The sequence below is a fragment of the Trematosphaeria pertusa genome, assembly GCF_010094035.1.
Source record: "Trematosphaeria pertusa strain CBS 122368 unplaced genomic scaffold BU26scaffold_7, whole genome shotgun sequence".
Lineage (NCBI taxonomy): Eukaryota > Fungi > Ascomycota > Dothideomycetes > Pleosporales > Trematosphaeriaceae > Trematosphaeria > Trematosphaeria pertusa.
In genome coordinates, this window is record NW_022987218.1 from 680,101 (window position 1) to 693,311 (window position 13,211).

Here is a 13,211-nt window from a genome sequence, read left to right on the forward strand (position 1 = left end):
TGTTGTCTGTTCACCAAGTCAAGCGAATGGGTTAAGAAGCCCATTCTCCGAAATGGGTTACTTGTTGTTTACGCTACAATGGGTGCAGCGTGGCAGAGTCTGCGGTGCAGGAGACACTACATAGCTTACGCGTCGCCTGTACAACTGTCATGGCAGGACTTGGTCATGTCTTGAGAGAATGGGAGGATCAAGCAGCCAATAATGAAGAGGCTAAATCGAAAGCAGACCAAGACTCGTGCATGCACTGCCACAGGATCCTCGTCATCGCCCGGATCTTCCTTGGTCGCGCCACAACTCGTATGAAGCTGAAACTTGGCGTGGAGCTTGGGCCACCGTCGTTCGAGGACTCCGCTGGGTCAGCATCTCTAGCGCTCTCAAGGGTTCCCGCGATAGCTCTGGTGGTTTTGGGAGGGCATGACGTCGCATGTATTGATCTCCTCATCTTCTTCACAGACCCTTTCAAAGAATGCCCAGCCGCCGCTCAACGCCTCCGAACGTACATAATGATGGTCACAGTGCACGATGTCATAGCGCGGATAGCGGCAAGAGCAGTGTCTTGGCTGCATGCCCAATGCCCTGGAAACGTGCAGCTGCTTCCTCCTAGCAATCAATCAATCACATCACAATAAGACGACCTGTTGCTCGTCGCATTTACTTCGCCCCCCCTTTGCGCGTCTTTCCTTCAGCCTTCTCTCCCAAGCGACAGTAATATTCATCGTCTTTCCTTTGCTATTTCTTCAATTGCGCCAGGCTGGGATCTGAAGCGTTGAGCTTCCAGACTGCGCCGTAGCTGAGCACCGCCGGACACTTGGGAGACTCGGGGTGAGTATAGTCATTACGGACCGGTGCGCGCTGTGGCGCCATGTTGACTCAATGCGCTTGCTGACTGGTAATACCGACAGGAGATACCCTTCGCTCCGCGCATAGCTTCTCTTGCAATTCTGCATTGCGCACTGCGCTTCACCCAACCGCCTCAATGGCTGCCTCCATAGAATCGCCCCATACCGACCCAAGCGGCGCGACTGGCATCGGAGCCGGTCCACAGGTCCTCAGCACATCCAACAAGCTAGAAGTCATCTGTGGCCCGCTTCTCAACTACAGACGCATGAGCAATGAACGGTCAGGCTCGCCAACCTGGCATGGCAGCGTCCTGGTGGTAACCACACCTGGGCAACAACATCCGGAACTCACTCTGTCTCTTGCTGGCGCCATCGACGCAACCGCAAGGAACGCGGCGTTTACGCGCGCAGAAAGCAGAAGGTTTGCCGGCGAGAAGCTGTACGAGGACTCGGACAAGGCCTTCTGGCGCTTCACGATCGATTTGCCGTTCCAGGAATTCGAGTCGCGGTGGGAATACAAGATCAATGGACTGACATACGTGGACGAGAAGGAGACCGGAATGCCGCAAACCTTCGCTGTCCCGTCGGTTGCGCAGTCAATGCGCATCCTCTTCCACTCCTGCAACGGCTTCAGCGTCGGCACGGATATGGAAACCTGGCAGGGTCCTTCGCTGTGGAATGATGTGCTCCGTATGCATGCGCAGAAACCGTTCCACGTCATGATCGGTGGCGGCGACCAAATCTACAACGACGGTGTGCGTGTGGGCGACGGTCCGCTCAGGCCCTGGACGGAAATTGGGAATCCGCACAAGCGCCGTGAGTTCCTCTTCGGCGAGAAGCTGCGCGCGGATTGCGACGAGTACTACTACAAGAACTACGTTCAGTGGTACGGCACAAAGCCCTTCGCCACGGCGAACGGACAGATTCCGCAGGTCAACATTTGGGATGACCATGATATCATTGATGGGTTCGGCTCGTACACGGATCGTTTCATGCGGTGCGCCGTTTTCAGAGGTATTGGCGGCGTCGCGCACAAGTATTACCTCCTCTTTCAGCACCACATGGCGCCTCCGAAGAGCACGTTTACGACCGATGCGCCGAACACGACGGATGTGGGACCAGACGGGACGCCGGTCGATCCTGTGCAGCTCAAGAATACGTTCGTCATGACGGACGACTTAGATGATCCATCGTACATGATTGGATCAAAGCCTGGACCGTATGTCGAAGAGCGCAGCCGGAGCATCTACTGCCAGCTCGGTGCGCGCATTGCTTTCGTTGGTATTGATGCCCGGACGGAGCGCACACGACATCAAGTCAACTACCCTGAGACGTACAAGATGATTTTTGACCGGCTGGACAAGGAGTTCTCGGCCAATAAGAACCTGAAGCACTTGGTACTTCTTCTCGGTGTGCCCATCGCATACCCGCGTCTGCAGTGGTTAGAAAACCTTTTCCGCTCTCCGCTCATTGGCCCGATCAAGTTCCTACACAAGCGCTTCGGTGTCGCCGGCGGCCTGTTCAATAAGTTTGATGGGAGCGTCGACTTGCTTGATGATCTGGACGACCATTACACCGCACATCAACACAAGCACGAACGCCGGGAGTTGGTCCACGCGCTTCAGAAGTTCTCAAAATCGCACTCGGCCCGAGTCACGATTCTTGGAGGCGATGTCCATCTCGCAGCCATCGGTCGCTTCTACTCCAAACCGAAGCTGGGTATCCCGGCGGAGCAGGATCACCGATACATGCCGAATGTGATCAGCTCTGCTATCACGAACAAACCGCCGCCGCAAGCTGTGGCGAACCTGCTGGCTAGCCGCAACAAGATTCATCATCTGGACCACGACACGGATGAGACGCTGCTCGAGATCTTCGACCGCGATCCAGGGGTTCCCACCAAGAGCAATGGTGCGGCGAACGGGGCTACCAACGGTGCCGTAAACGGCGACGTCAAGAGCAAAACGAGCAATGCCAACCATGCCACCATGCCCTCGCGAAACTACGCCATCATCTGCGAGTCGCATCCCACGCCTACGTCGTCGGCTTCCGCTGCCCCTCCGGCGCCAGTCGCAGCACCCACAACGAACGGCGAAGCAGCGCCGGCACAGACGTCTACCCCTCCCGATGCAAAGGCTAATGCGAGAAAGCCGATGCATGCTGGTGAGCAGGGCGCGGGCACGGGACATCCGGCTGCGGCAGGATTGCAAGCCACGGGCCTGTGTGGGCAATACGGACTGGATATTACGCTGAGGGTGGAGATTAGTCCGAAAGACACGGAGGGGCATACCGATGGGTATGGATTTAGTGTTCCGGCTTTGGAGATCGCTGCGTAGAGTGCGGACGAGATAATTCGTATTAGATGGAAAGCATGAGCGTGGGGAAAGCGGGATGTTGAGTCTAATGCAAACGGTAATTTGGAGCAGGGGAAAGTAGGTTCCATGGCGAGAGCTGAGCTTATTTCCGAGCTCCGGGCCTCAGGATGGGATTTTTGGGGGTTCTGCTTAGTTATACCCTGTCTGTAGTATCTGTAGTTTCTTCCTTTTGTTAATGTATCAGTACTGATGGGCGTTGTTCCGAGCCTCCGCTCACCTACTCTTTGAATGTCCTCTGCTTGTGTCATTCCTGGCATCGTGCTACAGGGCCACTGCTTGCCTTAGAGATGCCGTGAGCTCGAAAACCAACACCTAAGGTGCAGATAGATGAGGTGCCATCACATGACCATCTGCATCACGCAACCGTCTCGGCTAATTAGCTAACGATCAACGCCAACCTCATGACTCCTCCACTTCTCATCCTCCACCACTCCAAATGGCTCCTTCAGAAACAAGCCCTCTCATAAGGCGCGAAGACGCATCTTCGCCAGACGCTTCAAGGGCCAACAACGAAAACAATGCATTACCCCGCGGCACATTTGCCGCCCGCCTCGGCGCGCTCGACGGCTTCGCCCTCCTAATCTCCATCGTCATCGGCTCAGGCGTCTTCTCCTCCCCAGGCCCCATCGACGCCAACGTGCCCTCTCCCGGCGCCGCGCTTCTAATATGGCTCTTAGGCGGCATCGTCGCATGGACCGGCGCGCTCACCATGGCCGAGCTGGGCACCACGTTCCCCGGCGAGGGAGGCATCCAGCCCTATTTAACCTACATGTACGGCGAAGTGTGGGGCTACATGGCGGCGTGGAGTTGGATCGTCGCCACGATGCCGGCGACGCTTGCTATCCTTTGCATCGTCTTTGTGGAGTCTATATACTCCTCCTTTGGCGTTAACGAGCCGCATCCGCCGATCACGCACAAGTTACTTTCTGTTTTGGTGCTTGTGGTTGTTACGACGGCGAATTCGATCAGTACGAAGACGAGCACGCGGCTCAGTGGGTTTTTCGTCGCGGTTAAGCTGTTGACCATTTTTCTGCTGATCGTGGCGGGGCTGACTGTTGTCGCTATTCTCTTTGACAGGGGGAAGGATCTTGGCGGTGGGGACTGGCATGAACGAGGGTGGTTTGAGCCGCGCGAGACGGTGTTGCCGGATGGGAGTTTGTTTGATTGGAGGGGCGTGGGCACGTGGCAGAGCTTGGGGTTTTATAGTACGGCGCTTTATGGGGCGCTTTGGGCGTATTCGGGGTGGGATAAGGTATGTGCTGTGTGCGTTAGGGGAGTGGGGTTTGATGTGCTGATTGAATGTGCCAGGCGAACTATGTTGCGGCTGAGTTGAGGAATCCGAAGAATCAGCTCCCGCTGGCGATCAATACGGCGATCCCGACGATTATTGTGTGCTACGTTGCCGCGAATGCGGTTTACTACGTTCTGCTGCCCTGGAGGGTTGTGTCCACCACGGATGCTGCTGCTGTTGTAAGTCTACCCAGCCCCCTTTCTCAAATAACCGTCATTGATGCAGATAAACAGACCGCAGTAACACACTTCCTCGGCAAAGGCGTCGCCTACTTCGCCACAATCCTCATCTGCCTCGTCATCGCAGGCTCCGCGCTCGGAAACTCCTTCGTCGCAGGCCGCATGACCGTCGCCGCCGCAAACAAGTCCTGGATCCCGCGCGTCCTCGGCACAGTTGGTCAGATCGGGCCGTTCAAGGTCTCCAAATCCTCAACCGAAGGCGAAGAAGACGCCGACGAAGCGATGGACAAGGGTGAATCTCCCATCAACGCACTTATCCTCAACACCGTGCTCTCGGCTGTATATATCCTGCTGGGCAATATGCGGATTCTGCTGACGCTGAATGGGCTGGCCGAGTATGCTTTTTTCTTTTTGACAGTGTTGGGGGCTATCGTTCTGCGCTTCAGGGAACCGGAGCTGAGGCGGCCTGTTAAGCCTTTTATCGTCATTCCTGTTATTTTCGCTATAATTAGCGGGTTCGTGCTGGTGAGGGGCGCGGTGTTTGCACCGGTGCAGGCGGGGATTCTTGTGGGTGTTTGGGCGGTTGGCGTGGCGTTTTATTTTGTTAGGAGGAGGGGGCTGAGGCGGTGACTGGTGTGAGATGGATGGAGGAGCAATTTTGTTAGGACTGCAAGTGTGAGGTTGACTTTCTGTCTCGAGTTGGGTCTTGAAAATCTTACGAGGATCGTAGAACTTTCAGAAATGACGCAACGCCAAATCACGGGCGATCTTCTGCAATCGCGGGGTCGGATTTAAGCTTAAACTTAAGCTCATCCATGGAGACAAACATAGCCAATGAGAGGCCAGTCCCTTGCATGTCGCGAACCATGATCGGCCTAGCGCCCGCTCCCAATTCCCCATCGTCATTGTTGTTGCCGCGGGCTGGTGCGGGCAAGCGTCTGTCATGGCTACGTCACAGTATGCGACACGAGCTTGGAAAGAATTTGCTTAACCTTTAAACCGTCTTTCTCGCACGACATTCTGTACTCATCCTCAATTACTCTTGAACGAGGAACAACAACATCGTCTTCCACACCTCGCCGGCCTCTCTACAAAGCATTGCCGCAATGATATCCAAACGCTTCGCCTCGAATGCGTCCTGTGCAGCTCGCTGCGCCCGGCGTCCAGTCCCACGATCGGCCAATGCTCGTATCCGCATGCAAGCTTCCCGGTTTCAATCTACTTCCTCTGGAGCCACTTCCTCTAGCTCGGCATCTCCTGCCGTGATTGGCGCGCTCACCGGCTCTCTCACAACGTTCACCATCGGCTACCTCTGGTACCGGCAATCAGGAGCCCGCGAACTCCTCACAACAACCAAGACCACGAAAGACTACGTCTCATCGGCCTCCAAGAAGCTCAAGGAGACTACCCCAGAGCCCAATGAAGCGCTGAACTGGTTACGAGACGCTGCAAAGAGCTACGCCGTCTTCATCCCGGGTGCGCGAGGCTACGTCGATACCGCCTTCGAGGACCTCGATGCGATCCGCGCGAAGCACGGCGACGAGGTCGACAACATCGTGAGGGACGCATACTCGGAACTGCAGGACGTAGCGCGCAACGGAGAAATCAGCATTCTCACCGCGCAGAAGGCGTGGAACACCATCGTCAAGCACCTCGGCCGCATAGGCGATCTCGCCGGCGATGCGGCGCAGCAGATTATGGACAACCACCCGCAGTTGAAGGAGAAGGTGGGTGGGAACCTCGACCAGCTGAAGGAAATGGGACGCAACTACGGCCCGGAGGCGAAGAAGGAGGTCGACAAGACTTGGGATCAGATTCAGGATGTGATCAAGACTGGCATGAGCGCTGAGAACATCCAGAAGGTGCAGAAGATCGTGCAGGAAAAAGTCGACAAGGTCAAGCAGCTCGGTGACGAGGCTTGGAAGAAGGGCATGGAACAGGCAAAGCCTTACCTCGACACGAACCCCAAAGTCAAGGAACTGGTCGAGCAGAACGCGGATACCCTGAAACAAGGCAATGTCCAAGAGCTCTACCAGAAAATCAAAAAGGCCGTGGAGAACGGCGACACGGGAGACCTGGAGAGCTACGTCAAGAGCGCGGCGAGCAAAGCTAAGGATAGCGGGTTTGGCGGGCTCGATCAGTATCTGAATAAGATTCCGGGCGGCGATCAGATCATTCCGAAGTTGGGACAGATACAGGAGGTGGCGCAGAAGCATGGCGATGAGGCGCAGAGGATAATGAAGGATGCCGTGAATGAGATCTCAGAGGTGCTGCGGAGGAAGGGAGACGAGGCGCAGAAGGTGGCCGAGAAGGCGAAGGATGAGTCGAAGAAATAGGTGGCTTATGGTTGAGCGGGACTTGTGGGTATGGTATGGTACGGGAAGGGGAGTGTATTATATAGCATTAGTGTGCGATAGCATCAACTGAAGGACTTCATGGTGTTCTCTGGGTACTATATTGCATGACGATTATCTAGCTAGTCAAACTTACCTGAAGGTGCAAAGACCTTTCGCCAGTGGCCAGCAGGGCTTCCTTCACTTTAGAAATCCCTCGGCTTGCTGCTTCCCCAGTCTCCTTCTCGCTCTTCACCTAGGTACCTTGACTTCCCGCATCGCCGTTCTTTCCCACGCTCTTACGGAAACTGCGCGACGCATATTATGTTGTTGTCATCGCACTCTTCCAGTTCAACAAACAACCTTGGAACTGAACTTCGGCTCTCCACCACACTCATCCAACAACCGCGTTTGCATTACACAACAAACTCATTACACACACACAGACATCCAATCCTCGCATCTGCATCCAACCCACTCTTCTCTTCTCATACATCTTCGTGAGACTTCTACTCTCCTCCCTCTCCCCCTCCAGCATGCCGCTAATCCGCACCTGCATCCAGAAGCTCGCGCGCCTCGTCATGTCCTCCCCAGAATCCGGCGAGCTGTGTTCCTCTCCTCCCGATGCCAGCGCCAAGCCGCCGCTCGGCGGTATTAGGCGGGATGATGAAGTCGTCGTTAGCGTGCAGGAGCACGATGACGACTCCGACGACGTGAGCCTCTTGTTCCCGCGCTATAGCGTTGGGATCGCGGATGTTAGCTCGCAGGCTGTGGCTAGCACGACGGATGAGGGCGCGTCGGTGAGGTCGCTGGCGGGAGGGACGACTGCTACCGATTACGACTCGTCGCCGGCGCAGTTCGCGTCGCCGCCCCCTCCGAATGTTGCGCGATCGAGCGCTGGAGGAGGTAAGGACGGCCGCAAATCCCCTCTGGACAACAACGACAAGCCGGTCAGCCCGCTCCATCTCTCCTCCTCCAACTCTACCGTCATCAACGACTCCGCCGTCGACGACGCTAAGGACGCCCCCACTCCCCCACCCTCCCCCATCTCCTCCGCCATGCTGACCCTGCACCCCGCCGGCCCGCACGCCCGCGCCATCGCAGACTGCAAGGCCATCCTGCTGCGCGGCGCCGCGGCGTGGAGCGCCGACTCTATCAAAGACACCACGAAGACGATCGAAGCCGCGCTAAGCGTCCTTTACAAGGCGCTCGAGGAGGCGAGGGATGAGGCAGAGGCGCATCCCGCGGAGGTGGCGCGCAGGATGAAGACGCTGGAGCTGGTGAGTGCGAGGTTGGAGAAGCTGGATGGGGATGAGACGAATGTTGTGTTGGTGGCGATGGTGAGGGCGGGGGTGAAGGGCGTGCTGGTGGAGGGGAGGCGGTTGTTGGGGTGTGTGGAGGGGGAGGCTGGGATGGGGGAGGTGGGGAAGAAGGAGGAGGGGAAGGGGAAGGAGAAGGGGGATGTCGAGACGAAGAGTCTCGGGGAGCGGAATGAGTCTGAAGAGGTGGAGATGAAGTCTCTGAAAGAGAACGACGAGCGTCAGGAACGGGATATCGATATGAAGTCTCTGAAGGAGGATGACGAGCCCAAGAAGAAAGATGTCGACATCGAGTCCCTGACGAAGCCCAACGATTCCCAGGAGCAAGACGTCGACATGAAGTCTCTAAAGGAGCTCGACGAGTCCAAGGAGCAGGGATTCGACATCAAGTCCCTGAGCCGGCCTGACGAGCCCAAGGAGCAGGATGCCGACATGAAGTCTCTGAAGGAGAGCATTGATCCTAAAGCGCAGGATATCGACGTCGAGTCCCTAACCCAACCCGACGAGCCCGAGAAGCAGGACGCTAGCACGAAGTCTCTAAACCAGCCCGATGAATCCAAAGAGCACGAAGTCGACATGCATTCTCTAAAGGAGAATGAAGATCCCAAAAAGGTGGAATCTATCGACGAGAGGAAGGATTCGAAAACTATGGCATTGTAACTCCACATTGCGCCGTCTCCAGGAGGCAGGCATTGGAAATAATATGATAAGCTTGGGCTCAGCGGTATTCTTACCCCGGTGGATTATTACACCGAATTGGCTGTTGGTTAGCTCGTTAGCGCTCAAATGGCATTTCTAAGGTCGGAATTTATCCCGTTTGCGTGCGTGATGACTGTCTTCTGTTGGTTGCTTGACGGGGTAGATGTCGACCGGGTTTACTGCGGGGACGTAGTTCCCTTTCACTGCGATTTCCTAAGTGGCACTAGTCCCGAGGCTGTTTCTTGGCGGATGTAGTGTTGTCGCGCATAGGCCAGAACCCCCCACCTCTCCTTCCTTCGCGCTCACAGAAATTCGCAAGCTCGCCTCACTCCAGCTCTTACTCCGCGATTCTACCGCAACTCATTCCTCTAGCAACTCCAATGTGGGTATCCTACAACAACAATGTGGCGCTCAAGCGAACTCTAACATATTTACCTCAGCGACATCACCAGCTACCGCACCAGCAACACAATGTCGACCTCGCGAACAGACACAGCGGCCAGCGCACAGGCCTCCGCTCCCGATGACGCCGCGGACGAAATTAGCCGCCGCCGCCACACCATCCACAAGCTAGAACAACACATCTCGCAGCTCGAGAAATGGAACTTGCCCGCAGCGATGATCCAACCCTTGAAAGAGACTCTCGCAGAGCGCGAATATCTCTTCAACAACAACTTGGGCTGGTTTGCGAACAAGGTCATCAAAATGACCGAGTATATCGACTACGAGTTGAAGCGGGCGGTGGATATGATGGAGCGGGTGCGAAGCAGAAGGGGACCGACGATGGTGGCTTGGACCCAGAGCACCAAGGCGGTGTACAGGGGATTGCTGGAGGAGATGCTGGATAAGGATTTTGAGGACTTTAAGGAGAGCACTGCTTGAATGGGAGGGGCGGCGGTGGGGTCCCAAGAGGGCGAGAAGGCGGTGCGGGGATGTGAGGCGATAGTGGTTATGCGTTTACCTCCTCTGATGCCCTTCGCGGCTGGTGAACGTCTGTAATTGAACTCTGATGAAATGGACTTACACGCTTTGGCTTGCTCCGAGGGCTGGCTATTGTTCTTGGTGCTTTCAGTGTAGACCTCGAAACGGGGAGGTGTATCTCTTCTTAAATGCGATGGCTCCGGTGCAAGGTTGCTCCCGCGTATTTCCGAGCGATTAGAGGCGCTCTGTCCCGCACTTCAATGTCGTGTCTTGCTATAGCTTGGTGAGAGTATATCGCCGAGGCAGAAAGATCTCACCTTCTTATGAGATCCTTCTGATGTCGACGTTGTTCGCTAGCTGTATCCTAGTGCATCGTTGCCGGTCCCCGACGGTCCCCCCTGGCTAATGGTATCGTCCACTCTGTTCACCTTCACTGCCTCGAATTAGCTTCTAAGATTGCAACGGCTTGTTGATGCGATTGCCGGAAAGTGTATAGACATATCGTGTATCGGAGGAATCCCGAGGAAGTCGACGAAGGTGGTCGAGATGGAAGTACCACCCCGCATAATTCGTCCAGTTCGCAGTGAATCCAAAATCACGATGATGAGCAACGCCATGACCGTCGAGTCACACCCCGCCCACCTGACCTTCGGTGCAAACCCTCCTCACCGCAACGCACACCGCATTCACTCCCAACAGACCTGCGTTTGCAAGCTCCCGCTCCGCTCCTTCACCACAGCAACACCGCCGCCGTCGCCATGGCACCGCCGCCCTCGCACCGATATTTTAATCTCCTCGGCCATGACCCTCCCAGGCCGCATCTACATCTGCGCCCCAAGTCGCTCATACAACCTGTGCGCATCGTTGTATCGAGCATTCACGACAAGATGCAACGGCTCGTCTCCTTCCATGCCTCTCCGCCGAGCGCCACGCCATTGCGCGACCGTCTTTCCGACGCTGTCAAGGGCAAATCCGGCAAAGAGAAGATATCACCGGAATTCAAGAGAGCCCTCCAGCTCTTGAACTTGACTGAACCCCAGGCATTCGAGGACTTTTTTCTGGGGAAGCCGTCATTCCTGGTCCCGTGGGCTGAATTCCGCGATTCGTTTTTCCTTCTGCAGCCGCCCGAGAAGCGCGCGTCGGAGCCGGGCAAGATCACGGGCATGGACATCCTATGGTTCTACACGCATTTCGATGAGGGGCTGTGTCGATACGACTCACGCGGCGATATAAATTCTCCAGATTACACGGATAACGTTAGTCAGAATGACTATGGGCGGCAGATCGACAAGTCCGGCTGGGGTGCGGAAGAGTGGGAGAAGCTAATGTATGTTTGGATGCTGCAGCTCTTCGAGGTGGGCAAAATCTCCAACAAAACGGGTATTCGATACTTCAAGCTCCGAAATGTGTGCACGGCGTGGAAGGAAGTGTTCGTGCCTATTGTCGACGCGGTCCGAGACTCCTACGGCATCAATGGCAAACAGCATTACGGGCGGCTTGCGCTGTACATCGAGAGCCAGCGCCCGAGCCAACTTGGTGTTCTACAGAAGAACGTGCCTACGCCCACTACTTCTACTCCGCTCCGCATACTGTCGATCCCGAAGCAGCGCGACAAGGAGGCTCTGCCTCAGGCTAAACCTGACGCTAAAAAGCCCGACGAATTTGAAGAAGCCCAGCAGGAGCTGCGTCAGGTCTTTCCGAAATATGGTCAGCTTATCGAGCGGCCCAAGAACCGGGCGGGATTATTGGACTGGATTGCATTGAAGAAAAAGAACTTACAGCAGAAGAATCCTGTCGGTCGAAAGATCAGCGGTAGGGAGAGCCCCATGTGGGGATGCCAGGGTATTGGTAGTGTTGCCTCGGGCATTGACTCACCTCGTCGGTCTCGCAGTTTGATGAGCTTCTCTTCTGGCCGCCGGTCTCCCTCATCACCTCGCTCGAAGGTCCCTCGCACCCCCACAAGGAAGAACAAGATGCAGGATAAACTGGAGAAGTACGTGCCATACGGTATGTATGGGCGCGTGCCAAAATCACCGAAGCCGTCGACGGCGGGCCCGAAGAGCCCTAGTCACGGCATCACGCGCCCATTCGAGCTCCCACGCACGCCGCCAGAGCCCCGACAGTATCCGGAGACAATAACGGAGCGAGATACGGATAGCTTGAATGAGTCCTTCGAGGAGTCCTCGTTCAATCTCTCTCCCTTGCCGAGCTTCAGACCTAGCTTCGAGAGGCAGGCCTCGGACGGTGTATACAACTCGATCCGGGAGTCCAACCCTTTCGTGGAGGAGAAACCGAAAACTTTGAGTACGATGTTGAACAATGGCGAATATGATGATTCGGACATAGAGGAGCACTTGCCTATGAACCAACTGAGTGCGATTCCGCCACCGCTGGCGCTCCGGGGGCCGGAAGCTTCCAACGAGGAGTTGCCGCCTGCCGGCAAAGGTGAGGACGATGGTCCTCGCTATCCGAGCTACGAGGGTACTGGGTACGAGCAGGATATTACCCCCAACTTCATCGCCGACAAGATGCATGCCACGCTGGAACATGACGGTTACCAGCGAGACCGTACCGTGCCGGGTCCCTCACGCATCCCCGCGCCGATCCAGCCTGTCCCATATGGTGGTAACCTCCGCACGGCGTCCAACCAATCCCGCTTTCCCCAGCCCGGACCCCCACAGCATGTCCCATGGCCTGGTCGTGACTCTCCGAGCCCTCCGCCAAAGGGTGCGCCCCGGCCCGGTGACGATTCCCCGCCTCCAGTGCCACCCAAGAACCCGACGCGCTACAACTCGAAGAGCGATATCGCGGGCGCGGCGCGCTCCGAGCAACTCCACAACGAAGAACCGCTACGTCCTCTAGGACCGCGAATCGTCTCCAAGGAGAACATCCGTGCGCATTTGGGTGGCCTGTCTCGTGAGGCCTCGGAGGAGGATCTAAGGAAGGTGCATGAGCGAGAGCGTACTGCCCGCGCTATGACTGCTTCTCCGCCGACGACTCTCCGGACTTACAACTCGCACATGTTTCCGCGGAAAGGAACGCCGGTGGGTGCCTGGATGGACAAGAATCGATACGGTCCGGGAGGCGAATATGAGATGAAGGTGCTGAAGGAGGACGAGGAGCAGAAGGAGTAGATTGCTTGGAGATTTGGATCGATGGGTCAATAATGACCTTTGGCGTTTTCTGGCGGGTATGCCCTGCGTCAGTAGTGCTTGCTCAGGGGGGTTTGACGGATATTCTGGGCTGGGGGGAATC

The 13,211-nt window shown here is 56.2% G+C and overlaps 5 protein-coding genes across 5 annotated transcripts; all 5 read left to right on the plus strand.

The window, feature by feature from the left end:
- Nucleotides 1-803: 803 nt before the first annotated feature.
- BU26DRAFT_308206 (uncharacterized protein) lies at nt 804-3,448 on the plus strand. The gene has a single exon (XM_033821878.1). The coding sequence runs from the start codon at nt 977-979 to the stop codon at nt 3,173-3,175; it is 2,199 nt and encodes a 732-aa protein (XP_033683877.1). The 5' UTR covers nt 804-976; the 3' UTR covers nt 3,176-3,448.
- A 202-nt stretch (nt 3,449-3,650) lies between these two features.
- On the plus strand, nt 3,651-5,648 carry BU26DRAFT_483983 (amino acid transporter; the record flags this gene model as incomplete). The annotated part of the gene is made up of 3 exons (XM_033825835.1): nt 3,651-4,466; nt 4,523-4,684; nt 4,739-5,648. The coding sequence occupies 3 exons, from the start codon at nt 3,651-3,653 to the stop codon at nt 5,312-5,314; spliced, it is 1,554 nt and encodes a 517-aa protein (XP_033683878.1). The 3' UTR covers nt 5,315-5,648.
- Nucleotides 5,643-7,134, plus strand: BU26DRAFT_540379 (uncharacterized protein). The gene has a single exon (XM_033831547.1). The coding sequence runs from the start codon at nt 5,791-5,793 to the stop codon at nt 7,018-7,020; it is 1,230 nt and encodes a 409-aa protein (XP_033683879.1). The 5' UTR covers nt 5,643-5,790; the 3' UTR covers nt 7,021-7,134.
- A 419-nt stretch (nt 7,135-7,553) lies between these two features.
- BU26DRAFT_594608 (uncharacterized protein) lies at nt 7,554-9,143 on the plus strand (the record flags this gene model as incomplete). The annotated part of the gene is made up of 1 exon (XM_033834905.1): nt 7,554-9,143. The coding sequence occupies one exon, from the start codon at nt 7,554-7,556 to the stop codon at nt 8,994-8,996; it is 1,443 nt and encodes a 480-aa protein (XP_033683880.1). The 3' UTR covers nt 8,997-9,143.
- Nucleotides 9,144-10,389: 1,246 nt separating this feature from the next.
- Nucleotides 10,390-13,090, plus strand: BU26DRAFT_594610 (uncharacterized protein; the record flags this gene model as incomplete). Its single annotated transcript, XM_033834906.1, has 1 exon — nt 10,390-13,090. The coding sequence occupies exon 1, from the start codon at nt 10,715-10,717 to the stop codon at nt 13,088-13,090; it is 2,376 nt and encodes a 791-aa protein (XP_033683881.1). The 5' UTR covers nt 10,390-10,714.
- Between the last annotated feature and the right edge of the window lie 121 nt (nt 13,091-13,211).

Coding starts and splice junctions, on each gene's coding strand:
- BU26DRAFT_540379 (XM_033831547.1), top strand. CDS start 5,791: ATGATATCCAAACGCTTCGCCTCGAATGCGTCCTGTGCAGCTCGCTGC.
- BU26DRAFT_308206 (XM_033821878.1), top strand. CDS start 977: ATGGCTGCCTCCATAGAATCGCCCCATACCGACCCAAGCGGCGCGACT.